This window comes from Muntiacus reevesi, chromosome 8, assembly GCF_963930625.1.
Source record: "Muntiacus reevesi chromosome 8, mMunRee1.1, whole genome shotgun sequence".
Classification (NCBI taxonomy): Eukaryota; Metazoa; Chordata; class Mammalia; order Artiodactyla; family Cervidae; genus Muntiacus; species Muntiacus reevesi.
This window is the reverse complement of record NC_089256.1, coordinates 33075824-33103695: the sequence shown is the minus strand read 5'-3', so window position 1 is coordinate 33103695 and position 27872 is coordinate 33075824. Positions and strand designations below refer to the sequence as shown.

Below are 27872 nucleotides of genomic sequence, written 5' to 3'. Positions count from 1 at the left end.
ATAAACACATACGTCAGTCTTAAAAACAACATGCCAAGATGTTAATAGTGGGTCCTTCTGGGTATGGGATCACAGGTGACATTTCTCCTTCATCCATGTCTGCATTTTAAAGTAACCCTTAAAACTGAAAAACTGAATGAAGCCAGCACAGACTCATGAAACCTGGGCTGGACACCCTTGAATGAAAGCTTTTTCTGGCCAGAGGTCACATCCGCGATCCCCACACTGCAAGTCCTTCATCCTGTGACCACCGGCCGCCCTGCCTGCCACGTTGTTCAGATGAGTGTGGGGACTCGGAAGGCAGTTGCTGCCTCTGCTCTGGCACTCAGCTTCTCAGGGAATTTCCTAATCCCCTGAGGACCCTGTCAGACAGGCAGTCCTAAGGTCACCCCTGAGATGCTGACCCTGGAGGTCTGCAGCGGGGCGTGGGAAACTGTGCGTTAGGCGCCCAGGTAGCTCATAACTGGTCGCACAGCTCTGGGGCTCCTCGGCACATCTGGAGGGAAGGTCTGGAGGCATCCCCAAGCCTCTGTGCCCCCACAAGGGCACCTGCTGCCCACCACACAGCCCAGGAGGACCAGCTCAGCACAAAGAACAGCTGAGGAGAGGAACCCAGGAGACCCACACCCTCCTACCAGGAGAAGGCTGGGGGCTCAACCCAGACCCACGCCCAAAACTCCGCGAGCACTGGACTGTCCAAAGAGAGCTTACCCCCGTGAAATACGCGGCCATGAACAAGGCCCTCCGCCATACAGAAAAGACACACAGATCCCTGCAGCCATTCTGCACTCCACGTCTGGTTCTGCCAGACGCAAACACCACCTAGAGCCAATACTACCCTGGAGACTTCCAAAAATCTATTACCCTGTCCTGTGCATTTGTTTCCATATGAAGAGAAGTCTGAGGTTTTAATTCTGTCTCCTGGACATAATTCATAAGAAAATGGTTTCCTCAGTGCAGCCGTTTGGTTCAATGTCACATTTCCAGAATCTGATCCATTACTTTGTGCTAGCTGTCTTTCATGACTGTGTGCACCAGGCTTCCATCTCCAGGGGTCCTTAGCCCAGTGCCTCCCAAACTAATGTGCATGAGAATCCCCTGGGATCTTGTCTAAAAAAAAAAAAAAGCCAAATGAGCCTTTGTTCCTGTCATAGGGCTACACACTATGGCGCTATTTTTCCCTGAGGTTTGCAGGAAGTTTATAGCATCCCAGCAAGTTGTAAAGCCAAATGCCTCTCCATTGTACATTTTTCTATCTGCTGTTTACTGAACTACAAGTGATCAGAGTTAAATACTAAGCAGAAGATCTAGAGATTTTTTAAAAAGTACATGTGTAGGAAAGGGAGTATTTGAAGAAGTTCAGAAAATGACTTTAATTATACAAATGAGTAGCAGCGTAAGATGAGAAAGTGCAAGTTGGCTCGCTTGGGAAGAGTGACTTCTCATTCAATCAGAAAACTGTTGTCTGCTGCAGGATGGATCCTTTAACTTGAAGGGGAACAGGAAAATTAAAAGAGGCAGCTGTGATAATGTCTTTACAGCTTTGAATTCAACTGAGAAGAAAGCTGGGAGGAACCAGAGAGTAATTTTACGCTGAGCTGTCCAAGGTCCAGACAAATGCTATTTCTATGTTATTATCATTCAAGGTCCCAAACACTGAGATGAAGAAAAGATCATCAAGACAAAACACAAAAAGTTCCAAGGCACCTGCTGCTGCTGCTGAGTCGCTTGGTCCTGTCCGCTCCATGAGACCCCGTGGGCTGCAGCTCCCCAGGCTCCTCGGTCCATGGGGGTCTCCAGGCAAGGATACTGGAGTGGGTATCCATGCCCTCCGCCAGGAGACCTTCCCAAACGAGGGATCGAAAGCCGACCTCCTGCATGGCATCTGAGCCACCAGAGAAGCCCCAAGGCGCACACACAACAGTATTTTTAAAATCGTGTCATATGACATGCACGGTTTCCCAGGTGGCTGTCAGTGGTAAAGAATCTGCCTGCCAATGCAGGAAATGCAGGTTCGATCCCTGGGTTGGGAAGACCCCCTGGAGGAGGACATGGCAACCCACTCCAGTATTCTTGCCTGGAGAATCCCAGGGACGGAGGAGCCTGGCGGGCTACAGTCTGTGAGGTTGCAAAAGTCGGACATGACTGAGCAACTAAACAACATGTTACATATACCACAGAGAAAGAGGCTGGGGGAATGCACAGCAAAAGACCCTGGATGGTGAGACTATGTTTACCTCTGGTTATGCTAGTTTGACATTTTCTATAATGAAAATACATTACTTTCATCATAAAAATAACAGTTAATTTGTAAGTGGTCATGCTGAAACAGAGAGAAGGGAAGGAGGAAGGGAGGGAGAGAATGAAGAGAAAAGAAAGAAAGAAGGGAGCAGATAAACAGTTATGGGTGTTTTTTCCCTTGGAGGGAGATGTCTTTTAAATGGCAATTCCCTTCACATACTTCTTTTGAGTACGCCCCTCACAATTCTTTCCTATATTTTTTCTGGGATTGTATTAATAGTAAGGCTGTGATTATACTTTCAAGCACTGAATGAAATGTGAGGAACTAGAATCTTCCAATTCCACTCATCTCTCTGTAATCGGTGCTGTTTCCCATGCAGTGACTGGCAGCTGTGAAGTCTGCAGCACTTCAAGGGTGAAACGCAAGGCCCTTTCCCTTCCTGGCAGGACCCACAACATGCCAGCCACTCACGTGGCTGCCTGCCCAGCGACCATGCTGCAGGCTCTCCCGAACGCAGAGTCCTCACTGGACTTCTGTGAGAGCGCTGCGGCCTTGATGGGCTGGTGACACAGAGCGCAGGAAACGGGACATGCAGGAAAGGGCTGCAAAGTCAGGAGCATCAGAAACTGCGCAGAAGGTACCTTTAGGATGGTGATGTTCCAGGTAAAGCTCTCCACCGCCTTTTGCAGTTTGCGTTCCTTCAGGCCTTCCTTGGTGCCGATGCTGTGCAGGTGCTCGTGGAACTCCATGGCTGAAAGAAGCAGAAAGACAAAGGACGTTACTCCCCCACCCAATCTGCGGTAATGGGCCAGCAATGTTTATTTTTCTAGGTATAGCTAGAAAGATTCCAGTCTCCACTGGGATTTCACAGAGGATGAAATAACAAAGTTCCGGCAGGGGAAGCACTGCCAATTCACAGCCTCAATGAGGCAGACAGCATCTCCTAGTGCGTGCCTGTGGACTGGGATGCTGCGTAGGGCACAGGTGACCATCCGCCTTCCTCCTCTAGAGGTGGGGGCACTGAAGAGACTCAGCCAGGTTCAGAGACTGAGGCTGAGGGAGCGGGAGGGACCGTGGACCAGGCCCAAGCTTTGGAATCTCGGAGGCCGATTTTAGCTCCACTGAGGTCTCAATGATGCTTTGGAACTGTGGTGTGGAGAAGACTCTTGAGAGTCCCTTGGACTCCAAGGAGATCCAACCAGTCCATCCTTAAGGAGATCAGTCCTGGGTGTTCACTGGAAGGACTGATGCTAAAACTGAAACTCCAATACTTTGGCCACCTGATGCGAAGAACTGACTCATTTGAAAAGACCCTGATGCTGGGAAAGATTGAAGGCGGGAGGAGAAGGGGATGACAGAGGATGAGATGGTTGGATGGCATCACCAACTTGATGGACATGACTTTGAGTAAGCCCTGGGAGATGGTGAAGGACAGGGAGGCCTGGCGTGCTGCAGTCCATGGGGTCACAAAGAGTTGGACACTACTGAGCGACTGAACTGAACTGAGGTCTCAATGTTGGCAATTAAGGATGAAAAACAGCACAAAACACTGTTTCCTGTCCCAGTAAGAGTCGGCCCGAGGTCCCAGACCAAGCCTGCAGCAGAGCAGAGAGAATGTGAGAAAGCCAGGGCACCCTGCTGCTGCTGCTAAGTCACTTCAGTCGTGTCCAACTGTGCGACCACACAGACGGCAGCCCACCAGGCTCCCCCGTCCCTGGGATTCTCCAGGCAAGAACACTGGAGTGGGTTGCCATTTCCTTCTCCAAGGGCACCCTACCTCTGTATAATTCACATAATCAGTGCATATTCCTCACCACCATTCAAAACAGCATGAACGCAGGAGTGGTGGGACGTCCCCTTCCTGATTTAATATCATTAAAACTCATGGAGTTTTTTACATATTCACTTGCAGTCAGTTATCCCATCACTGGCCAATGGGAACCCTGCAGGTGGGTTTCTAAGTCCTCCTGAGGTCACTGATTAGCCTTTGACACGTCACTTGCTTCTGGCATAAGATGTTCTAGAGTTAGCAAGTACACCGCTCACCTGGGCCTGGAACCAGGCATTTCTCCAAGGACCTCTGGATTCTTACAGCGGAGAATGGTGCTCAAAGACCACAATCTGGGGGCTAGGAGTGCTCACCGTTACTGAGTTCCCACTGTTTTCCAGGCTCTTTAGTGAACAGACCTTAGGTACGTGGGCTTTTTTTTTTAAGGGAAGAATATTTTTCCTAAGGGAAGCAACAAGAATTGCTTGTACCTCTAATTCAAATTTACAGTTATGATGTTTTCACTACTTTCTTAAATCTTAGACTTACCTCTTTGGCAGGCAATCTTAATTAACCACATCAACATAACTAATAGTAAGACTGCTAAATACAATTTAAACTCTACATTTTTTTTTTTTGGTCAGAGTACATCTCATTGAGAATGTACAATAAAAGTACAGTGTTCTAAGGTCAGTCAAGGTAATTATTTTCTTTACATGGTTATGTCAGTAACAAAGTACCATTACATATGTTTGTTTCCTTTTTATCCCATTGTGTATGTGGGGGTGGGACATGTTTTTGCTTTTTTGGATAACTTTTTTTTTTTTATGATTCCTAAGCCAAACTGTGTATCAAGGTGCATTCAGGTAAATCTTACTTTCTTTCTGGATTCCTCTACCCTAATTCCTCCCTTACCCTGTACATTTTTATGAGATTTTAGTTTATCTTTTATTGTCTTCTTTCTCCTTGAAGATCTAAGCAGAGGTGTCCATGTATCCACAAACCTCCATTTTTTTGCACAAAAGCAGCGTAGTATGCATACTGCTCTGTGGCCTTCCTCTGAGCAGCCACAGTGGAGATCGCTCACTGCCCACGTATCAAGCCCTTCTCACCCTTCTCTGACACCTACAGAGCCCCCCCACACTGAGGAGATGAGCTGCCTTTGGTTTAACCAGCCCTCACTGATGGACGTGGTCTCCCAATCTTTCGCTGTTACAACTAATGTTGGAGCAGCCATCATTTTTACAAGACATTTCCCCTGTTCTTTTGTACATTTCTCCTGTTCAGGTGGGCACCCCAATTTCTAACTGCCTTTCTATGCAACATCATTTCAAAGCAGTTCTTTACACAGTGATTGACAGGAACTTTATTCCTTAGTGCCTTTAGACAGTGAACAAGAGCTGACATACAGGATAAATATAGTAACCTGCCAATCTAGCCTTGCTTCTTCTCCATTTTCTCTCTCCTAATAGGAACCAGGGCCCTAATTTCTGTCATGCTAATAAAGCTTAAGAAACTCATTGGTTTAAAAAAGGAACAGTAATTAGTAGAAGTCATTACACTGTCTAGGGAACTCCCACGCTGACCCTTCTCCTTTAATTCGGCCTCCCTCTGGACAACGCCCCGGCTTGGTCACTAACCGCCCCCCGCCCAGCCCACTGCCGGCAGCTTGGCGCAGAGGGCCGCATCCCCCATATCTGCTTCCAGCCTTCCCTGGGTGTACTTGGTTTAACACACTGAAAAAAGACAAATAATAACCATGACGAGGTGGCAATTACGTTCTAACGTCCAGGATTTCTGCTAAAGCAAAACACACACACACATGTTCTCCCTGGCACACGCCTTGACGACTCAGATCCACCTCGGCATCATCTGGATTTCAGGATATTAATCTTTAATATCCATCTTTCGGGTAGTAAGCCAGGAACTATTCTGGTCTTAGAAGCACCACTGAGGCTCGGAAGGTGGACGTCCAGACAGAACACGGAAAAGAGATGAGACGGGAGAGCAGGCAGAGCAGTAACACTCTGTCACCAAGGCTGAGCTCAGACAAGCATCCACCCAGGCTGCGCGGACGGAGGCAGCCTGCAGGAGGGTCAGCAGAATACGGAGCCAGAGGCCACCTTGGGAAGCACTGAGGACTCAAGGAAGAAACACAGGCTAGACGATTAAAAAAGTGATACTGATAAAGATAAAATGGGGAAACATTTAAGAAAACAAGTATAGCTGCCTAAAAACTTACATTCCCCTCATCTATTAAAGTACAGCCACTATGGAGAACAGTGTGGAGAGTCCTTAAAAAAACTAAGAATAAAACTATCATATGACCCAACAATCCTACTACTTGGCATATTCCCTGAAAAAACCATAACTGAAAAATACACATGTACCCCAGTATTCATTGTAGCACTATTTACAATAGCTAGGACACGGAAGCAACCTAGATGTCCATCAACAGATGAGTGGATAAAGAAGTGTGGTACACATACACAGTGGAATATTACTCAGCCATAAAAAGGAAGGTATTTGAGTCAGTTCTAATGAGATGAATGAACCTAGAGCCCATTATACGAGTGAAGTAAGTCAGAAAGAGAAAAACAAGTATCATATGTTAACACGTATATATGCAATCTAGGCAAACGGCACTGATGGCCCTATTTGCAGGGCAGCAACAGAAACACGGATATACAGACAGACCTGCAGGCAGTGGGGAGGAGATGAGAGCAGCATGAAGCGTACACGTTATCACACGGAAAGTAGACAGCCCGCGGGAATCTGCTGTGAACACTGGGCGCTCAGACCTGCTGCTCCAGGGAAACCTAGGGGGACGGGAGGGAGGTGGGTGGGGGGTTCAAGAGAGAGGGGACCTGTGTACACCTAGGGCTGATTCATGTCGACGCGCGGCAGAAACCAGCACACTACTGTAAGGCATTTATCCTCCGATTAAAAGGATAAATTAATTTTTAATTTTAAAATTAAACATTTTAAAAGTGAGATAAGACATTTCACCCTTATCTTCTCCTTCTTAAAATATCTATATAGTCAAATAAAAGTCCAAAAGGAGGCAAAAAGTTAGGGTTAGGTTGTGTGTGAGTGTGTATGTGTGTGCAAGTGTGTGTGCATGTGTATGAGTGTGTACATGTGACTAAGCATGTGTGTGCAAGTGTGTGTGCATGTGTATGAGTGTGTACATGTGACTGAGTATGTGTGTGTGTGACTATGTGTAAGTATATTTGTGTCAGTGTGTGTACATATGTGTGTATTTAATAATGAAGTTCTTTAAAAGTGGGCACAAAAGGTGATGAGTTGACAAATGGAAAATTATGTTAAAAATCGGAAAGCCTATATTTTAGAAAGTAGCCAAGACTATCCATTCCACTGGTAGGTATTTCATTCCTTGGTTTCCTACATAATATATCTGTTTCTTAAAAGAATTTTCACATTATTAACTTACAGACTAATTTTTGTAAACATGCTGCCAATTCACTAATATGCAGCACTTGTTGACTTCGTATTTTAAGGATCTCACTTTGACTTACACAGCATGACTGTATCATTCACTGCGCTCCTGTTGATACACGAAGTCGGGCCGAAGACACGATCAAGGGAAACAAAAGATCACTCACCAAGCACTTTACACACCCTATAAGGGAAACTTGGAGACAGGCTCTGGAACTTTCTTGAGTAAACAGTAAAGAAGAATTTGGAGGAGACTTTCAAGACGGGGAGATCACATCAGAAGCGCATCCTGTGCATGTGGGGCAGCTCCTACAGGACAGCTCGGGGACACCGGCAGGAAGACCCCGGACTTTCAGAAAGGCCAATCGGTGTCCTCGGAATGGGCAAGGGCCAGAGGCAGAATGGGAGACAGAGATTTCAGGACAGGGACCTGCACCCGGGCAGGGAGCCATGAAGAAAGACACGTTTCCATACTGGGAAACCCCACAGGTGGCGTCACGGGGGCGCTTGGGAACCCCTAGGGTTGTGAAATGGCAGGTGGTCGAAGGCAAAAGGCGCATCTACCTGGTAGACCAAGCGGCTTGGCCCTGCCAAGGGTCCCCCAACACAGGACCAGCTCCTCTGCGAAAGCACACAGTCGCCTGGTGACTGCCCACAAGTTCCAGGCACTCCCCACGCCCCAGGGCAACTGGGTCTCGGCCAAGAACAGAGGCCTGTGAGCAGAAGCAGGCCCAGGGCCACAGCAAAGCAGCAGGAGGCCGCATGAGCACAGGGAAGACGGGAAGTCGCCCATGCAGTCGCGGGGCAGCAGGCTAATTCCCCAGAACCGGCGTCAGACTGTGGGCTTTAGGGGCAACTGGACTTTGGGAGTAGGTACAAGCTGGAGCAAGGCAGGATCTGAGTTTTAAACTGACCCCACACTGCCCACAGCAAATCCAGAGACCTAAAAATATTGGAGGACTGTCTGAGTAGGCAAACTGGCCAGAGCAGGAAAATGGAGGAATCACACGGACTTTCTTCTCAATACCATTCTATATATATTCCTCCCCTTTTTTCCCCATAGTGTTATAATGTTGTTCTTTATTACTCCTCTAATTTTTATTTTTATAGCCTCCTTTCCCCTTTTAAAAAAAAAAAAATCTTATTTTAAAATAAATTCACTTTATTTTCCTGATTTTACTGCTTAGTACTGCTAAGTTACACTGCAATTTTTTTCCATGCTTTAGATTTTGTTTTTGATGTTTTGTTTTTCATTCTGCATTTCTGAGAGTCTAATTTTTAGTATCCAATTTCCCTTAAGGGTTTGATTTATTGGCTTGATTGCTTTCTTCTTTCTTGACTCCTATTGTTACTCATTTTTTTCTCTCTTCTTTTCCCTTTGTAAATGTGTGAATTTCTTTGGCTGTTGAATGCTGTTTCACCTTTAGTCTTGGGGTTATGACTTCTGTGTAGCCTATGAAGTCTCGGTGCTACAGTAAGGGGTTGGGCTCAAACCCCCAAGGTGGGAGACCCAAGTCCAGGACTTTGGACTACCAGAGAACTCCAGACCCCCATGGAACATAAACAGACAAGGGCCTTCTCAAAGACCTCCATCTGAAAACCAAGAACAAGCTCCACCCAAAGGCCTGCGGGCTCCAGCACCAGATGCCTGACACCAAACCTCTAGCAAAACAGGAATACAAACCTGCCATTTGCAGAAAGGCTGCCCAAAGCCATACCAAGCCCACAGACACCCCAAAACATACTACTGGACTGCCTTTCAAAGAGACAAGATCCAGCTCCATCCAACAGAATATAAGCACAAGTTCTCCCAACCAAGAAGCCCTCACTAGACCCTGGATCAACCCCATCCATGGGGGGCAGACACCACCGTTAAGCGGAATTACCACAACCTTCCAGCCTGCAGACAGGAGACCCCAAACACAGTAAATTAAACAAAGTGAAAAGACAGAGAAGTGTGCAGCAGATGAAGGAGCATGGTAAAAACCCACACGACCAAATAAATCAGGAGGAAATAAGCTGTGTACCGCAAAAAGAATTCAGAGTGATGATAAGGTGATACAAAACCTTGAAAATAAAATGAAGACACAGAAAGATTAGAGGCACGAATCGAGAAGATATAAGAAATGTTTACCAAGGACCTGCAAGATTTAAAGAAATGACAATCAGTCATGAACAACACAGAACCTGAGATGAAAAATACATTAGTGGGAACCAAGGGCAGAACTCCTGAAGCAGAAGAATGGATACGTGGGCTGGAAGATAGAATGGTGGAAATAACTCAAACAGAGCAGAATAAAGAAAAAAGAATAAAAAGAAATGAGGACAGTCTCAAGAGACCGCTGGGACAACATTAAGTGCCCCAACATTCGACTCATGGGGTCCCAGAAGACGAGGACAAGAAGAAAGAGTATGAGAAAATATTTGAGGAGATTATCACTGAAAACTTCCCTAAAATGGGAAAGGCAACAGCCACCCAAGTCCAGGAAGCCCAGGTCACATACAGGATGAACTCAAGGAGAAACATGTCAAGATATACATTAATCATACTAACTGAAATTAAACACAAAGAACAAATATTAAAAGTAGCAAGGGAAAAACAACAAATAACTTACAAGGAGCTCTCTGTAAGGCTAACAGCTGGTCTTTCAGCAGAAACGTTGCAGACCAGAGAGGAGTGCAAGATATACTGAAAGTGACGAAAGGGAAACCCTACAGCCAAGATTACTCCACCCAGCAAGGATCGTGTTCAGATTCGAGGGAGAAATCAAAACTTTTACAGACAAGCAAAAAGTTAAGAGAATTCAGCATTGCCAAACTAGCCTTACAACAAAAAGTAAAGAAACTTCTCTAGACAGGAAACACAAGAATAAGAAAACGCCTACAAAAACAAAGCTAAAACTACAGAGCAGATGGCAAATGGATCATACTTATCAATAACTACCTTAAATGTAAATGGACTAAATGTTCCAACCAAAAGACACAGACTGGCTGAATGGATACAAAAACAAGACCCCAATATATGCTGTTGTAAGAGAACCATCTCAGACCTAGGGACACACACAGGCTGAAAGTGAGCAGCTGAAAAAAGATATTACATGCAAATAAAATCAGAAGCAAGTAGGAGTCTCAATACTCATATCAGAGAAAATAGACTTTAAAACAAAGGCCATTACAAGAGACAGTGAAGGACACTACGTAATGATCAAGAGCTCAATCCAAGAAGAAAATATAACAGTTATACATGCACCTAACATAGGAGCACCTCAATACATAAAGGCAAATGCTAACAAGTTTTAAAGAGGAGCTCAAGAGTAACACAATAATAGTGGGGGACTTTAATACCTCACTCACAACAATGGACAGAGTATACAGACAGGAAATTAATAAAGAAACACAAGCTTTAGAGCTTGTGAAAAGACCAGTTGGGCCTAACTGATATCTACAGGGCATTTCAATCAAAAACAATAGATTTCACTTTTTTTCTGAAGTGCACAAGGAACATTCTCCAGGACAGATCACATCTTAGGTCACAAAACAAGTCCTGATAAATTTTAAAAAGTGAAATTATTTCAAGAATCTTTTTTGATCACAAAGTTGTAAGATCAGATGTCAACTACAGGAAAAAGAATATAAAAAATACATGGAGGCTAAATAATATGCTTCTGAATAACCAACAGATCACTGAAGAAATAAAAAAGGAAATCAAAATATGCCTAGAAACAAATGACAACGGAAACACAAGAACTTAAAACATGTGGGATGAAGTGAAAGCAGTGCTAAGCGGGACATTTATTGCAACACAAGCCTACCTCAAGAAACAATGAAAAACAAACCACCTAACCCTGCACCTAAAGCAACTTGAAAAAGAAGGACAAAAACTCCAACGTCAGTAGAAGGAAAGAATCTTAAAGATCAGAGCAGAAGTAAATTAAAAACAATGGAGGCAACAATAACAAACTAAAAGCTGGTTCTTTGAGAGGAAAAACAAAACTGACAAACCATTAGCCAGACTCACCAAGAAAAAAGTGGGAAGATTCAAATTAATAAAATTAGATATGCAAAAGAAGTTACAACTGACACCCCAGAAATATGAAATATCATAAGAGACTACTACAAACAACATATGCCAATAAAATGGAAAACCTGGAAGAAATGGGCAAATTCTTAGAAAGGTACAGTCTCTCAAAACTGAACCAGGAAGAAACAGAAAATATAAACGGACCAACCACAAACACAGAAATTGACATTGCAATGAAAAAAATCTTCCAACAAACAAAAGCCCAGGACCAGATGACTTCAAAAGAAAATTCTACCAAAAGTTGAGTGAAGAGCTAATACCTATCCTGCTCAAACTCTACCAGAAAGTTTCAGAGGAAGGAAAACTCCCAAACTCATTCTATGAGGTCACTATCACCCTGATACCAAAACCAGACAAAGATGCCACAAAAAGAGAAAATTACAGGCCAATATTACTGATGAACATAGATGCAAAACTCCTTAACAAAATTCTAGCAAATAGAATCTAACAAAAAGTTGAAAAGATCATGCATCATGATCAAGTGGGATTTATCCCAGGGATGTAATAAGGATTCTTCAATATATACAAACCAATCAATGTGATAGACCATATTAACAAACTGAAGGATAAAAACCATATCACCATCTCAACAGATACAGAAAAAGCTTTTGACAAAATTCAACACCCATTTATGATAAAAAAAAAAAAAACTCTCCAGAAAGCAGGCATAGAAGGAACATATATCAACATTGTAAAGCCCATATATGACAAACGCACAATAAACATTATTCTCAATGGGGAAAACTGAAAGCATTTCCTTTAAAATCAGAAACAAGATAAGAGTGCCCACTCTCAACATTATTATTCAACATAGTTTTGGAAGTCCTAGCCACAGCAGAGAAGAAAAACAAATAAAAGGAATCCAGACTGGAAAAGAAGTAAATTCTCACTGTTTGCAGATGACATGATACACAGAAAACCCTAAAGATGTCACCAGAAAATCACTAGAGCTAATCCATGAATACAGGAAAGTTGCAGGATATAAAATTAATACACATAAACCCCTTGCATTATTATACACTAACAATGAAAAACCAGAAAGAGAAATTAAGGAAATAATCCCATTCACCATTGCAACAAAAGAATAAAATACTTAGGAATAAACCTACCTATAGAGACGAAAGACCTGTATGCAGAAAACTACAAGACACTGATGGAGTTTTAAAGTAGATGATGAAAATCAGATTAGTAAAAACTTCAAGACGAATAAGGTAGAGGAATCAACTTTCCTGACTTCAGACTATACTACAAAAGCTACAGTCATCAAGACAGTATGGTACTAGCACAAAGACAGAAATCTAGAGCAATGGAACAAGACAGAAAGCCTGGAGATAAATCCACACACCTACGGGTAACTTGGAGGCAAAAATATACAATGGAGAAAAGACAGTCTCTTCAATAAGTGGTGCTGGGAAAACTGGTCAGCTATATGAAAAAGAATGAAATTAGACCACTTCCTAATACCATTCACAAAAATAAACTCAAAATGGATTAAAGACTGAAACAGGAGACCAGAAATGATAAAACTATTAAGAGAATAACACAGTTAGAATACTCCTTGACATAAATCATAGCAAGATCCTCTATGACACACCTCCTAGAATAATGGAAATAAAAACAAAAGTAAACAAATGGGACCTAATAAACTTAAAGGCTATTTCACAACAAAGGAAACTATAAACAACAGGAAACGACCACCCTCAAAATGGGAGAAAATAATAGCAAATGAAATAACTGACAAAGGATTAATCTCCAAAATATACAAGCAGCTCAGTATCAGGAAACCAAACAACCCAGTAGAAAAGTAGGCAGAAGACCTAAACAGACATTTCTCCAAAGGAGATAGACAGATGGCTAATAAATGCAGGAAAAGATACTCACCTTTGCTTATTATTAGAGAAATGCAAACCAAAACGACAATGAGCTATCACCTCACACCGGTCAGAATGGGCATCATCAAGAACACTACAAATAATAAATGCTGGAGAGGGTGTGGAGAAAAGGGAACACTTCTGCACTGCTGGTGGGAATGTAAGTTCAAACAGCCGCTATGGAGAACAGTATGGAGATTTCTCAAAATACTAGGAACAAAACTACCATATGACCCAACAGTCTCATTACTGGGCATTCACCCCAAAGAAACCATAATGAAAAAGGACACATGCACCCCCATGCTCATCGCATTGCAGTACCGTTTACAGTAGCTAGGACGTGGAAGCAACCTAGATGCCCATTGACAGGTGACTGGATAAAGAAGCTGTGGAACATACACACAAGGGAATGCTGCTCATCTGTAAGAAGGAACACATGTGAGTCAGTTCTGATGAGGTGGACAAACCTAGAGCCTGTTCCACAAGGTGAAGGCAGTCAGAAAGAGGAAGACAAATATCAAACATTAACGCATACGTATGGAGTCTAGATCTAAAGATGGTACTGCTGATCCTATCTGCAGGGTAGTAAAGGAGACACAGACATAAAATCAGACCGTTGGACACAGTGAGGGAAGAGGTGGGTGGGATGATTTGAGCGAGTAGCATGGAAATGTATATATTACCACAAGTGAAACAGACAGCCAGTGGGAATTCGCTGCATGATGCAGGGAACCCAAATCTGGTGCTCTGTGACAACCTAGAGGGGTTGGGAAGGGCCGGGAGGTGGCGGTGGGTACAAGAGGGGGCAGGTATATGTACTCCTGTGGTTGACTCATGCTGACGTATGGCAGGAACCAACACAAGGATGTAAAGGAATTATCCTCCAATTAAAAATAAAACCCATTCACAAAACTCAAAATATTTGAATACTAGTTTGTCTGAGTCCAAAGGCCTAATGTTTCCCAAGTGTCATGCAGTATCTCTAAAACAAGAGTCCCAGCCCTTAACATGAACTCTTGAGATGTCTGTGTGTGTCCAATAATGATGCAGTGAGGTAGAACACTGTGAGGGTATGGGATAGGCACTGAATCAGTTTGCAAGGAAATGAGATTATGCCATGGAACTGGGTCAGTGCATATGCAACAAAGAAATCTGATTACACGTCTAAGATGCGAATTTATTATTCCCTTGATATTAAATGACCAGGAAATCTGTTCTAACATGTCGCAGGAGGTCTGCACATCAGCAGTGAGTAGAGAAAACCTGTCTGGGTTAGACACTAAATACCTTTCTCCCTATTTCCCAAATTATTTTCAGCAAAGAAACATGAGTCCTGTGAAAAAGTCCTCATCTTATTAAGAAACTTAGGACCAGCATCTCTTCTCCTCCAGTAAGTCAAACCATCTATCTAAAGAGCAGAATTTTAAAGTAGATGATGAAAATCAGATTAGTAAAAACTTTTAAGACTAAGTTACCACCTTCCCCTGCCCCACACAAAGAAGCTAAGTTGTTTTCATTTTAAAGTTGTTTCATTTTATCGATAGAATTCCTTGCCCTTTAGTCACAGTTTGAAGGTGGTGGGGTTAGGAGTAAGCGGAGAGACAGACAGACACAGGAGACAGTCAAGATCCTATTTTTTTTAAATGACTGGCCCAGCTTCCATAAATACTTATTTCCAAATCATTTTATATTTGAACAAGATTTTTTAAATGTTTTCTAGTTTCATTTTTTTGTATGTAAAAAAGAACTCCAATATGAAACAGTCAGGAATATTTATGTGAAGAGGTAAAACTGAACTGTTATCTAGGATTTCTTTAACAAGTGGACTTTTCATAATAGTTCTCTATTTCGGTAGTCAATATTCATAATACTGAGGTACAAAAGGTCTCATCAATTTGGATAATGAAAGTAATTTTTGATGCTTGAAGTATTAACACTAATTGGGCAGGCAATAATACTGATCACACACCATGAACAGGTCACGTGGCCATCGGCTGTGTTAAGTCCCACGAAGGCCCATTACTTAAACATGCTAAACACTGTAAAAAACTGCAGACTTCTAGAAGCATGGGAAGCAAGCCTGGGTAAGGGAACTAGTGCCTATATTATCTGACAATCCTTTTATGCAGAAATCTGTGTAACTTTGCTTTGGAATACAATGGCTGAGTTTAGAGGCATTAGTGTAGTAAAGAGGGCAAGAGCATTAAAATAATGACATAAGGAGGCATAACTTCTGCTTTTTTAAAATCAGTGCCAAAATAAACTCAATAGGTGCAGCTGCAAATTGGGATTTTTGCATGAGGAAACATAGTATGTTAGGGAGATTCATACAAGGAGTGCATATTACAATGTGAGACTTTATAAAATAAATTACAAGCAACTGGCAATGTAAAGATGCTTTCATCTTTCAATATTTAAAAAAATAATCAACCAGAAAAGCTTAAATTTCTGAAAACTTGAGGAGGTCCAGTCTGCGTTTTCACTAGTGACTAGACAGAAAATGAGAGTGAATGGCACCTCGGGCAGCTGACTGCCCTCATTCTGGTCATGAAATCGTTAGCAGTTTCGTTACATAACAAGGCAGAAAGGGAGTTCTGACCATGTCCTCAGTGGAGTAACAAGAATGCTGAACTCTGATGAAAGAAAGGCGACCTGTAAGACAGGGCCTGGGAGCAGCCAGGACGCCCAGCTGTGGGCTTTGGGGCATGAGCTGAGTTTCAGGGCGCCTGGGCCCCCTTACTTCTTCAGGAACAAGTCCTATGTGCTGGTCGTTGGGCCAGTTGAGGGAGCTTAGTTCTGCACCCGCCTTCTTACGAACCACACCATCCACTCCACAGGCAGGCACACAGCCCCCTGTACTGACACGAAGCACATATGTGGGTTTCTGCATGCCCCTAGCGTACCAACTGTCAGCGTGCCTTTTGTCTGTCCAGGCTGCTGGCATTGTGGGGTGACAGGCCCTACACCCTGGGAAGGGACGGTCTGTCTACACAGGTGTGGGGCCCCGAAGCAGCCCTCACAGGCAGGCAGCCTCGTAATAATGCTGTTAAGTGAAGCCTTTACGGGTCTAAGAAGGATAAGACGGGCAGGAAAACCACCCAAACCAGTCTCTCCTTGGCTGGTAGAGGACCATGGCTGCAGCTCCCCTTGGTGCCGAGGGGAGACGCAAACCAAGACAGCTTTCGTGCAACCTCTGCTCCACCTGTGATGGAAGGGACTGACACTGGGGGCTTCCTGACGTCAAAACACGTGTCTATTATCGATGAATCCTAGTTAAGAAAAGCCTCCCTTCTTCTGAAAATAGGTAGAATTTCATTAAAGATTTCTTTGTGATGACCATCAGCAAAATCAGTATTTCAACATTTCTAAGCAGATTTAAGCCCAAAGCCATCTCATATTCTTATAGAAAGAAGGTCGTTCTTAGCTTTCACGGCCTGGTGGCCTCGGGGAGCAGCAGAGGCAGGCGGGCTTCCCACCTGACCGGTCTGCAGGTCTCAAAACAGAAACCAGGCCAACAATGCTGAGGGAGGAAGAAGAGATGCTATTTTTCTTTCAGGAGTAAGTTCTATTTCCCAGCAAGTATCTTCCAAATATGATGCCCACACATCTTCATCATAAATTTGTGCACTTTAGAGTCACGGGGAGCTGTTTGCCTGGCTTGGTTGTTTAACAACCGTATCTGTTTCCTTCATCTCTGCCCCATTTCCTAGTCTGATCTGAACAAAATGGCAGTATAAGGGCATCAGATGAAGCATGTTCTTCTTGCCCATGTTTTCTTTAAAGGCAGAAGGTCACATTTGGGACAACCATTCAACAAGGCTGGCGAAGGAATCAGGATTCCTTGATTCTACTTCAACGTTGCGCCGCCGCAGGTAAGACAAGAGATAACAGCTAATTTTGGTCAAAGAAATGGAAATCTCTGTTGAGTTTGAGCACACTTCATGTGAACAACAATACTAACTACGTAAACAGTCTTCTGATAAACATGATGTGATACAATTTCAACATGCTACATCATTTAACAGTCAAAATATACAGTATGTTCAAATGCATGGAAGTCTGAGGGCTGTGGGCATATTACACAAATACAGCGATGTGCTTGGGAACGTGGACTAAAACGGGTAAAAGTCCAAAACGCAGCAGATGACCACATCCCCAGCACAGACCCGGCGGGGCCTGCTGTGACTGTTCTTCTGTCAAGAGGACTGTCTTTGAGCCTCAGCTGTTCTGTGCCAGAGACGCTTGGTTAGGTTCCTCTGACTCCGTGACCCCAAGTTTGTGTTCCCAGAAGAAACCCATGGGTTACTTTTCTTCAGGGATGTTAACCAAGAAGAAAACCTGCTCATGTTCCTTTGCGGTAATGAACTTGAGAACAGGTCATCAAACAGCAGCGGTGGTAGTGGTTTAGTCGCTCAGTCATGTCTGACTCTTGGGATCACATGGGCTGTAGCCCCCCAGGCCCCTCTGTCCATGGGATTCTCCAGGCAAGAACACTGGAGCGGGTTGCTACTCCCTTCTCCAGGGGATCTTCCCCAACCAAGGCTCGAACCTCTGTCTCCTGCATTACAGGCGGACTCTTTACCCCTGAGCCACCAGGGGAGCACCAAACAGCAGAAAGAAAGCAGATGGAAAGGTAGTGATCCTGCAAGAATCCAGTTCACTCTGCTCTGTAGGGAATGGAGCATACAGGCCATGTGAATGAAACAGGAGATCACTCGCTGGGCCCACGGGGGACCTTTCCAATTATAGCTGCAATGTTAACTTTTAAAAATTGGTATGGCCATGCAAAGATAGATTGATTTTTATATAAAAAAGCCATAGTTTGGAAATTTATTACTTCTTTCCACATCATCTCTCAAAAATTTAAACAGCTGAAGTTTTTTTATAGAAGGAGGTGTTAGTTTCACATAATTTGCCAATTATTCTTTCAAAACACTGTAATTTAAATATTTTGGTTTTGAGGGGCTTAAAGCTTAATGACAAGAGATGAAATGCAATGCTGATAGATTATCATGTTTTCAAAAAATTAATAAAGAAGTGTAAATCTTCCGAGATGATACATAATTACATTAGCCGAGAATATGAGTGAAACTGCATATAATGGAGTGAAGAGAAATTTCCACTCCTATCAAGTTTCCTGCTTCCCATCATGGATAAACCTAGATGGAAACCAAGCAATCATAAAAATAAAAAGTGTAAAATACATGATACATACAACCCTAAGATATGAAGAATAGGCTTTGCTTTGAAGGAAAGGGAGGCTCAGGCAGAAAGATGCCCGCATTTCCTCTTTGTAGAAAACAAATGGCATTTATTCATGCCAAATATGAAGCAGATGATCTTTCAAACATTCTGAATAGAATTTCTATACCAATCTAAATGATCTGAATCTAAAATATACCATGTAGCGCATGGCTCAAAATTTTCAGAAGCAACTTAATTTTTAAAAAATACAACAGACGTATTGATCTCAAATGTATACACTGAAAGATTACTTTTTCACCTAAAACTTTACTTTGCTGTCCTAAAAAGCTCTTTTATCACCCACAGGTCCAATGCAGAAATATTTTTGTGTGTGCTGAAAACAGAAGCCAGGATCGTAGGGTAGGGATATTTCAAACGGTGACAAAGGGAGATATGCATCGATCACTTTAACGTTTAAAATTTCCCAAATGAGGTACTGTGAGCTACTTCCTGGAAGATGGAATTCCATGTAACATGAGACTGTCGGGCACCTCATTTTATCACGTTTTAAAGGTACCACGTGATTTCGGGGCACAATGTCAAAGTACCCTGGGAACAAAATAGGGATCACTTTTTCCGCCTGATTCACATGCAGAACCTGCTAAGATGTGCGGTCTTTGTAACCCATGCCCTGCGCCCCCAGCCCCGGGGTCTTAAGCAGCGTGCATCCAGCGTGCGCGGCGCCACGGAAGCCTGGAGACGCCGGACTCGGTGATTCCTGAGCGGATGCGGCAGCCAGGGCTCCGGGGGGCGGTGGTCCAGGTGCGGCGGCGCAGGCATCACTCTGACCCTCTAGGCCTCCATGGGGCCCCTCCCTACGCTGCCCTCCAAACCTTGGCCAGGGGCTCAGAGGAGGAGCAAACGGCAGCCCCTTCAGACGGCCCCTCTCCACGGTGACCCCCCAAGATAAGCCTCCCCACCGGGACCCCGTGCCTAGATGCCCCGGGAAGCCCCCCCACCCCCCACCAGGGTGGAAGGCCCACACGAGCCCCTGGGGACCCCACCCTGCCACTGCTCCCTTTCCTTCTCCCCCTCTTATGTTTGACCAGATAAAAGTCACATGGTGCAATAATTTAAAAAGCATAGACTGGTACATGGAGTGTCCCCGGCCTCCCTGTCCCCTCCCCTGGACAACCCCGGTGTGTCTCCCACGGCCTCGCCCAGAGGGTGGGGCCGTCTGCAGCGCTCGGAGCTCCAGTCTCCCGCCCCCGCCTTTAAAACACCTTAGCAAACGGCACTAGCCCACTCCAGCATCCTTGCCTGGAGAATCCCATGGATAGAGGAGCCTGACGGTCTACAGTCCACGGGGTCGCAATAGTCAGACATGACTTAGCGACTAAACCACCACCACTGCCAGCAGCAGCAAATAGCACGCATGGTCTGCCTTGCCTTTTAAAACTATGTACGTTTATACAAATACGCATATATTGATGCTTTTTTTTAACTTTTATGTATATATAGCATCTTCCTTATATATGTGTATACATGGTGTATGTGTGCATACATGCAGGTGAATATATACACACATACGACTTTTTTGAAGTGGGTGCATAATGTCTCATCACATGGATCTGTCCTAATGTATTTAACAAGAACCCTCCTACTAAACACTTAGGTTGTAACGTTGAGGCTGTTCTCCATGTTACAAAGGAAACTCTATACATGTGTACTTCCTCAAATACATGACCAACTCCACAGCATAAACTGAACAGGAGCTGCTGGCTCAAAGTGTGCGTGGTTTGTAATTCTGAAATGTACTGCCAGGTAGCTCTCATCGGTGAGGACGGGATCACATCCCTAACCATGGGAGAGTTCTCAGCGGCCCGGGTGCCCCACCCTCAGTCGTGAGGGGACTTGGGTCTCTGATGTGACTGGCTCTGAGCCAGGAACACAGGCGTCCCCCTGAAACAGCTCGTCCTCGGGAAGCTCAGTGCCCTCCCGTCCCCGTCTGACTACGCCCTGACGCCCCACACTTGCTCTCCTGTGTCTCCGACATCCACATGCTCAGGACCGGGGCTCTGTCCTCTTCACCGTCCCTTCTCCGATGAGCTTAGGCTCCCAGCTTGGAAGACCACCTTTGCGCTTATGATTTCCAAATTCATTGCATCCACTCAGGACCGCTCTTCAACGTTTAGACTTGGAAGTTAACCAGGCCTGTCAAGTTTGACACGCCTAAAACCTCTGATCGCCCCCCTCCAGCCTTCTACCCCGGGGTCCTCCCCGTCTTGGTAAAGAGAACCCAGCCAAGAACCCTTTAGGCCCACCCTCCTCCCTTCCTGCTGCCCTGCGTCCGATCCATGAAAAAATCCTGTGAGCGTGACCGTCAGAGTATCCAGCATGTGAGCGTTCTTCATCAACATCGCCCCAACCACTCCAGGTCAAACCGCAGTGCTGGTCTGGGGGACTGGGTGGGTAAAGAGCCTCCCAGGGGGTCCTCCGGCATCTGCATCACCCCCGCCGCCCCCCACGTGTCTGATGCGGCCATGCCTCCACCCTGACCTAGGAGGTGTACCCTCTCTGAGAGCAGGGCCGGCCTCCCAATACCAGCCTGGCCGGTGCAGACTGGTCCTGCCACCCTGGCCTGGCTCACGGCCCCACTGCCTAAAGCAATCCCCTTCCAGAGGCTTGAAACGCTTGCTCGCCACCTGCAGTCAGGCCTGCACCGAGCTCACTGCTTCCCTGAGGTCTGGGCTGACCACCTGATTGAAAGGAGCCATCCGCCCCCAACCCCGCCCGTCCCACCCTGTGCCTCTGGCCTCACTGATCCCAGAACACTCATCACAGCAGGACACCGTGAGCCTTGTATTTACTCTGCTTCTTTATTTTCCATTGCCGACTACTCGACTTCCACTTTGAGAAGGCCGGGTTTAGACGCTGTGTTCCAATCTGTCCATCCGCCGGCCACAGGTGTTCATGGTTTACGGGTGCATCTGGACATCTTCATTTCATTCTAGAGTCTTCTGAATTCCCCTGGCTGTGACCTGTGTTCCTGTTCTTTGCAGAGAACACAAACATCGGGGTTGCTGGCCTTTTTCTGACCGACTTTAGGAGTTCCTCGTGTATCAGAGACTTCAGCCTCCTGGTAACGTTTCGCCGGCGTTTTTTCTCAGTTTCTGGTTTTTTTGCACTGTGCTCCTCGCCATTGCCACTCTTCCCATGCGGTACAGCCCATCAGGGTGCTTCGTGTATGTGGACGTTCGGTTAAAGCTTCTGGATTGGTGTCTCCTCCGGCCTGTTGCTCCCACACCCCTCAGCGTCTCGGCCTCTGCTGACCTGGGCCCGGCTGCCCCTGCAGATAGAGTCACCCTGGATTTCCCCGTCTATCAGCCTTGCTCCCAGAGAAACCACCCTCCCAGCTCAACTGTAGGCTGAGCTCTGGGTCCCCAGAGCCCTCACAACTTCTTGGCGCCTGTGGTTTCACTGTGAAGTGAAGGTCGCTCAGTTGTGTCCAACTCTTTTCCAACCCATGGACTATATAGTCCAAGGAATTCTCCAGGCCAGAATACTGGAGTGGGTAGCCTTCCCTTCTCCAGGGGACCTTCCCGACCCAGAGATGGAACCCAGGTCTCCCACATTGCGGGTGGATTCTTTAACAGCTAAGCCAGCAGGGAAGCCACCGACTGCCAGTTAACTAAAGTGCTTGGACAGCATCTTCCTGCAGGAGAGGAAGGCTGCTAGGCATTAAGGGTTTTCATGCCTCACCTTCGGAGAGCTCACTCTGCGCCTTCCGAGTCAGGCATGCGCTGCCCCTGGAAGCGCGCTGATGGGCTGCAGTCATGTAGCTGTGTCCCAGCGGGGCTCACCTGTCAGTCTCCTGTGTGCCTGTGATCAGGGCATTCCACAACTGCTGCGTAGGCCACTGACCCGAGGTCACTACATCTCAGAGGCCCTGGGGCCACCGGGGAAGCAGACTGTCACTTAGGAGGAGGAAAGGGAGCCAGAGAAGTTGAGTGACTGAGCCCGCAGCACACAGCAGGACACGGCACACAGGCCCAGGACCCGGGCCTCCCGCTCCCCAGGGACCAGGGCTGGGAAACCGCCTGACACAGACCGAGATGGGAGCCCCAGGCTCCTGGGCTTCCCTTATCAGACCCTGTTAACAGAACACCCGTGAAGTTTCCAGGATGACCTGTACAGACGATTGTACGCGTGCTGTGTTGGGTGAGACAAGGATGTGAGCAGAGCAAGCGATGGACGGTGACCGGTCACTTCTCCGGAAACCCTGGCTCCTACGAGCACACTGAACTCCGAGGAGTCTGCAGATGGCTCTGAGCAACCCCGTCCTGCTCACGGGGGTCTGCCGGGCGTCCTGCCTGCTCGCCCCAGACCGCGCAGTCGGGCGCTCTCTGCCTCGAGGTAAGACAAATCTATCACAGGCCACAGGGGAGAGGCGGCAAATCAGGAAGAGCACAAGAGTCAGGCGGGCAGGGGGAGACGCAGCGGGAGTTGCAGGAGCAGTGGGGAGCGAAGGTGGGAGGAAAGCCGGACCTGAGCCAGGACCCCTGGGAATGGGGTCCTAAAAGGCACAGCGGGAAGCCCCAGCATGCAGGTTAAGGGCTCCCCCCCAGAACTTAAGGCTCTTGGGGATATGGCTGCATCAGCCACTGCAAATAAAAGATGCTTCTCAAGATGACCCTGGGTCATCAAAAGTTCAGATGACTTTTGGGAGCCACATTTAAGGAAGCAGGGATGGTGCAGAACCCATTACAGGAAAATGTCCATTAAATGGATGAAAATGAAGGGTGAAGAAAGCTTCTGTTATTTCCGAGCTGCCTTCCGCTCCACTGTACTCCATGTGACTGCACCCCTGCCAACAGAGGACCCCCTGAACAGGTCGGGGGGAGGGCGGGTCCCGGGCTTTCTTTCACTTGGAGCTCTGTCGACCTCTTCCTGACAGACATCCCCAGGCAGCAGGGAACTGACTGTCCCGCCAGACGAGGAGCCAGGCTCTTGCCCAGCAGGCGCAGACCCCACCTCTGCACTGGGCTCCCCGGGGCAAAGCCTGCCTCACCCCCGTTCCCAAGCCTGGGGGGTGGCCACGCCTGCTCCAGGACCACCGATGTCAGGGACTCCGGCCACAGCTCCCGCCCCTCCCCTCCTCCTTTCCTCCTTCGTGGATTTAGCAAACTCAATTAAACCTGAGTAGTGACTTAATGCTTGTTAGACATATGCACGCATGCCGTTTAAAGAGCAGAGGGTGGTCCCCCGTCCCCTCTCCAGACGCAGTCACGTTCAGCCCCTTTAGCTGAGTGCGCGTCCTTTTGGAGCGCTTAGGCCCATGTTTCTTCTTTTTAATTTTATTTATTTTTGGCTGTGCTGGGTCTTCATTGCGATGCACGCTTTTCTCGAGCTGCATGAGCGGGGACCTCTCTCTGTTGGTGGCATGTGGCTCCTCATTGCCGGGGCCTCTGGTGTCCTGGAGCACTCGGGCCGTGGCCTCAGGAGCGTGGCTCTCGGGCTCTGGGGCGCACACACACACTCACAGTCCTGTCACATGCCCACAGTCGTGGCCCATGGGCTTAGCTGCCCGGGGGCACGTGGAGTCTTCCCCCGACCAGGGGCTGAACCCAAGTCCCCTGCGCCAACAGGTGGACCCTTAACCACCAGATCAGGAGGGCAGTCCCCCCGTATTTCTAAGCAACATGCTTATGCTGTTGAGGCTTTTCTCCCAAGCATTACCTATTAATGCCTGGGAGAAGCAAGCATCACCACCTGCCCAGATGAAGGAGGAGGATCTGGCTGTTTTCAGCCTCCTCTACTGTCAGGGTGGACAGGACACAGGGCGTCCCCGCCAACTGGGATCTAATCGCTTCTGGATCCAGCTTTCCAACAACTGTCCTCTCTTATCCCCACCTCGTCCCCAACTAGCAAAGGCACAGAAGCCACACTGCAGGCTGGCTCCCCCGGCCACCGCCAGCTTCAGGCTCAGCTTTCTCGGGGAGGCTCAGCTGAGTCAGTTCTCTGATTTTCAGTTTCCAAAATTTTGTTGCCCCCCCTTTTCTTTGTCCTTATAAGTTTTTTTAAAAAAATAAAAGAAAGAAAACCCTACTGTCATTTTAATGAGGCTCAGAATGGGGCAGAGATTAAACACATGTGTTAATTCACCATCCTGGACAGGAAGTTTGTCATTGATTTCTTTTTTTTTTCCAGAGAATAAATGATTTTCCATTTAAATTCACCCGATAAAAACATCCAGTGCACTGAAGCAGAGCAGGCTGGGCTTCCTTCTAGATCATCTTCCTATTTTTTTAATGAAACAGATCGATTCAACTGACTAAACAGAAAATTAAAATTCAAACACAGGCTGCCAGGTTTGGAGCCACTGAAGGAGGGAAAGAGCTAGATATTAGAAAGAGGAAAAGACGTTTCCCCTGGAAGAGTCTGGCCAATCTTTTGTCAGCTTTTACAGGCTTTTAGAAAGATCTTGGGGGACTCTGACAGCACTGTCCCCTCTGGAGGCTTGTCCCTAACCCACACCCCCCACTTGGCTGCTTTCTGGGAGAACAGCCCTTGCTAGACGAGGAGGACGTGTGCTGTTACTCAACTCAGACCCATCCTGCACTCCGTGGCGGCCAGGACTCACACAGCCCACATCCCTCCCCGTGATCCGAACGTTCAGTCAGTCTCTGCTGCTGGCGCCTCTGGCTCTGAGAAAACGCTCCACATCCTGCCTGCCCTGGCCCCTCCTTCTGGCCCTCCCCAGGGCTGGTGTCCCCCCTTTTCAGGGGAAGACACCCCTCCCCTCCACAAGGCACCTACATAGTGCAGCTCTGCATTATCTCAGAAGGGCGCTTCTCCCCGCTTTCTAGGGTCAAGCGTTTCACGGCTACACTTGACGCCTGCCTTCTCACTTCCCGCATCCTTCATCCAGGTGCATCTTTTAGCAGGTGCATTGTCTTCTTTGCCTCCACTGGAGAAGGGATAGGCTACCCACCCCAGGATTCTTGGGCTTCCCTGGTTGCTTAGCTGGTAGAGAATCTATCTGCAATGCGGGAGACCTGGGTTCGATCCCTGGGTTGAGAAGATCCCCTGGAGAAGGGAAAGGCTACCCATTTCAGTACTCTGGCCTGGAGAATTCCAGGGACTGTACAGTCGATGGGGTCGCAAAGAATCAGACACAACTGAGCGACTTTCACACTCACTCTTTGCCTCTTCACTGGATCTTCCACATTCCTAGGAACATAGTTTTCTTATTAAGATTTCCCTTTAATCCTCGTGGTTCAAGTGGTAAAAGCATCTGCTTGCAATGCAAGAGACCCAGGTTCGATCGCTGGTTGGGGAAGATCCTCTGGAGAAGGAAATGGCAACCCACTCCAGGACTCTTGACTGGAGAATTCCATGGACGGTAGAGCCTGGTAGGTTATAGTCCATGGGGTCGCAAAGAGTCAGACACGACTGAGCAACTTCATTTTCACTTTAAATCCTCTAAACGTCTGCGCTGCCATACTCTCTTCCTTGAAGAGCGGATTCTTCAGGAACCCCGGTGGTCACCGCCTGGCTGTCCCCACCAGCTCCCTTGGCTCCTCCGGGTCACTGCCTGGCATGCAGGTCTCCGGCCCAACGCTGGCTGCGGGTCTTCCCTTCCCACGGTGCCTCCCCAGCCTCAGTCCCTATTCCCAACGACGGCATCAGGAGAGACATTTCTAGCTCCGAAAAATCAGTTACACAGCGGGGAGTCTGAACCTGTCCAAACTGGGTGCAGTGTTTAACATGGGATGAGAGGTGGGTGTGCAACTCTTTATTCTCACTTACGTATTTACACGAAGGTTTATATAGTAAGAATAGAAATCTGTGTTTAAAAGTCTGGAATACTTCTAGAACAATCCTCCCTTCTAACACTTTGGGGACCTGTTTCTTCTCTTTCTCATTGCAAGATTAAAGCTCTGCAAGCAGAAGAATAATTACTTAGCAAAAGTAAAATCTTATGCAAATGTTTTTGAGCCCAATACTGACTAGCAACTCTTCAGATGACTAAGAATGATCTGCCTTAAGATAACTATAAACACAAGAAACAAAGCTTCCGAGGCTCTAAAATAAGCACTTGGGATAACAGAAGGGCCATGTAGGCGGCCGGCAGTAATTGTGAAACCGAGTGACTATCGGACGTGACTCTGAAGGGCTTTCAACCCAGAGCAGTTCAGAACATTACAGTGGTTATCTGCACCCCCACCCAAAGCAAAACCCTCAACAGGCAAGACTCCTCAGCTTTTTAAATATGAGCAAATACATCCCTTACTGAAATCAAACAGAAAAACGATATAAAGCTGCACGATGCCAGACATCATCCAATATCATAAGCCAACGAAGTTGCAAAGAACTGCCAATAACTCAAATTGGTAAATGAATAACCAGCTCCTTTTTCCCCAGTAAATGCAGTTTCAGATGCTAACAGTCCACAACTCTCATAGCAGTATGTGCATTTTATAGAATCCAATACTTCATAAAAGCCAAGTCACATTTAGCCAGTTTCTCTCTGAGCGACTCCGCCACACAGATGTTAGATGTCATGGGTTAAACAGAGAGTCACCCGGCCTGCAAGTGTGGTGTGCAGGAGGTCACCGCCCTGTTCGGAAGACAGGACACGTTAGCAGAAGACGCAGTGACTCAAGAGGCTCGTCGGCCGAACCAGACACGTCTGAGGGGCTGAACGAAACAGGTCCATGACCCAAGCCCTGGAATCAGGAAAGCTCTCCAGGGAGATGAGGACAGGCTGACAGGAGGGAGCAGAGGCCCTGCCTCTTGGAGTCTGCGTGGAAACACAGTGGAGGGGAGACGACAGAGTCCGGCTGGACCAACGACCCCGGACCTGCTCCTTCCGACAGGGCCTGCGCTCAGTGGTCCTCCGCACTCAGCCACCGTGATTGCCACTGAAAGCTCAGCGTCTCCCCTTCCACTAATACACCAGGGTCCCCCACGGCCGCCCCAGCCAAGTCCAGGGCCCCAAGTCACACACGCCAAGGACTGTATCTGTTTGACTGTGCGTGCTTACTTGCATACTTCCTGTTTGATCTGAAGGTTCTAGAAAACAAAAATCTTGCCTATTTTTTAATATTTTGGTATGTAATAGGTCTTACAAGTACCGTATGCACAGTACAAGTTCAAAACATATTTATTAGATGAACAGATGATTGAATTAATAATTTTTATATATAATATTGGCAAAGTAAGTGGGCCAGTCAGCAATGACCATGCATAGGAACTTAGAAG

The 27872-nt window shown here is 46.6% G+C and overlaps 1 protein-coding gene across 1 annotated transcript in view; it reads right to left on the bottom strand.

Moving 5' to 3' along the window:
• The window catches only part of PLCL2 (phospholipase C like 2), a 210590-nt gene that overhangs the window by 30552 nt on the left and 152166 nt on the right, over positions 1-27872 (bottom strand). The window contains exon 6 of the mRNA XM_065943320.1: positions 2884-2993. Within this exon, the coding sequence (XP_065799392.1) occupies positions 2884-2993 (110 nt within the window). The remainder of the gene's footprint in view (positions 1-2883; positions 2994-27872) is intronic.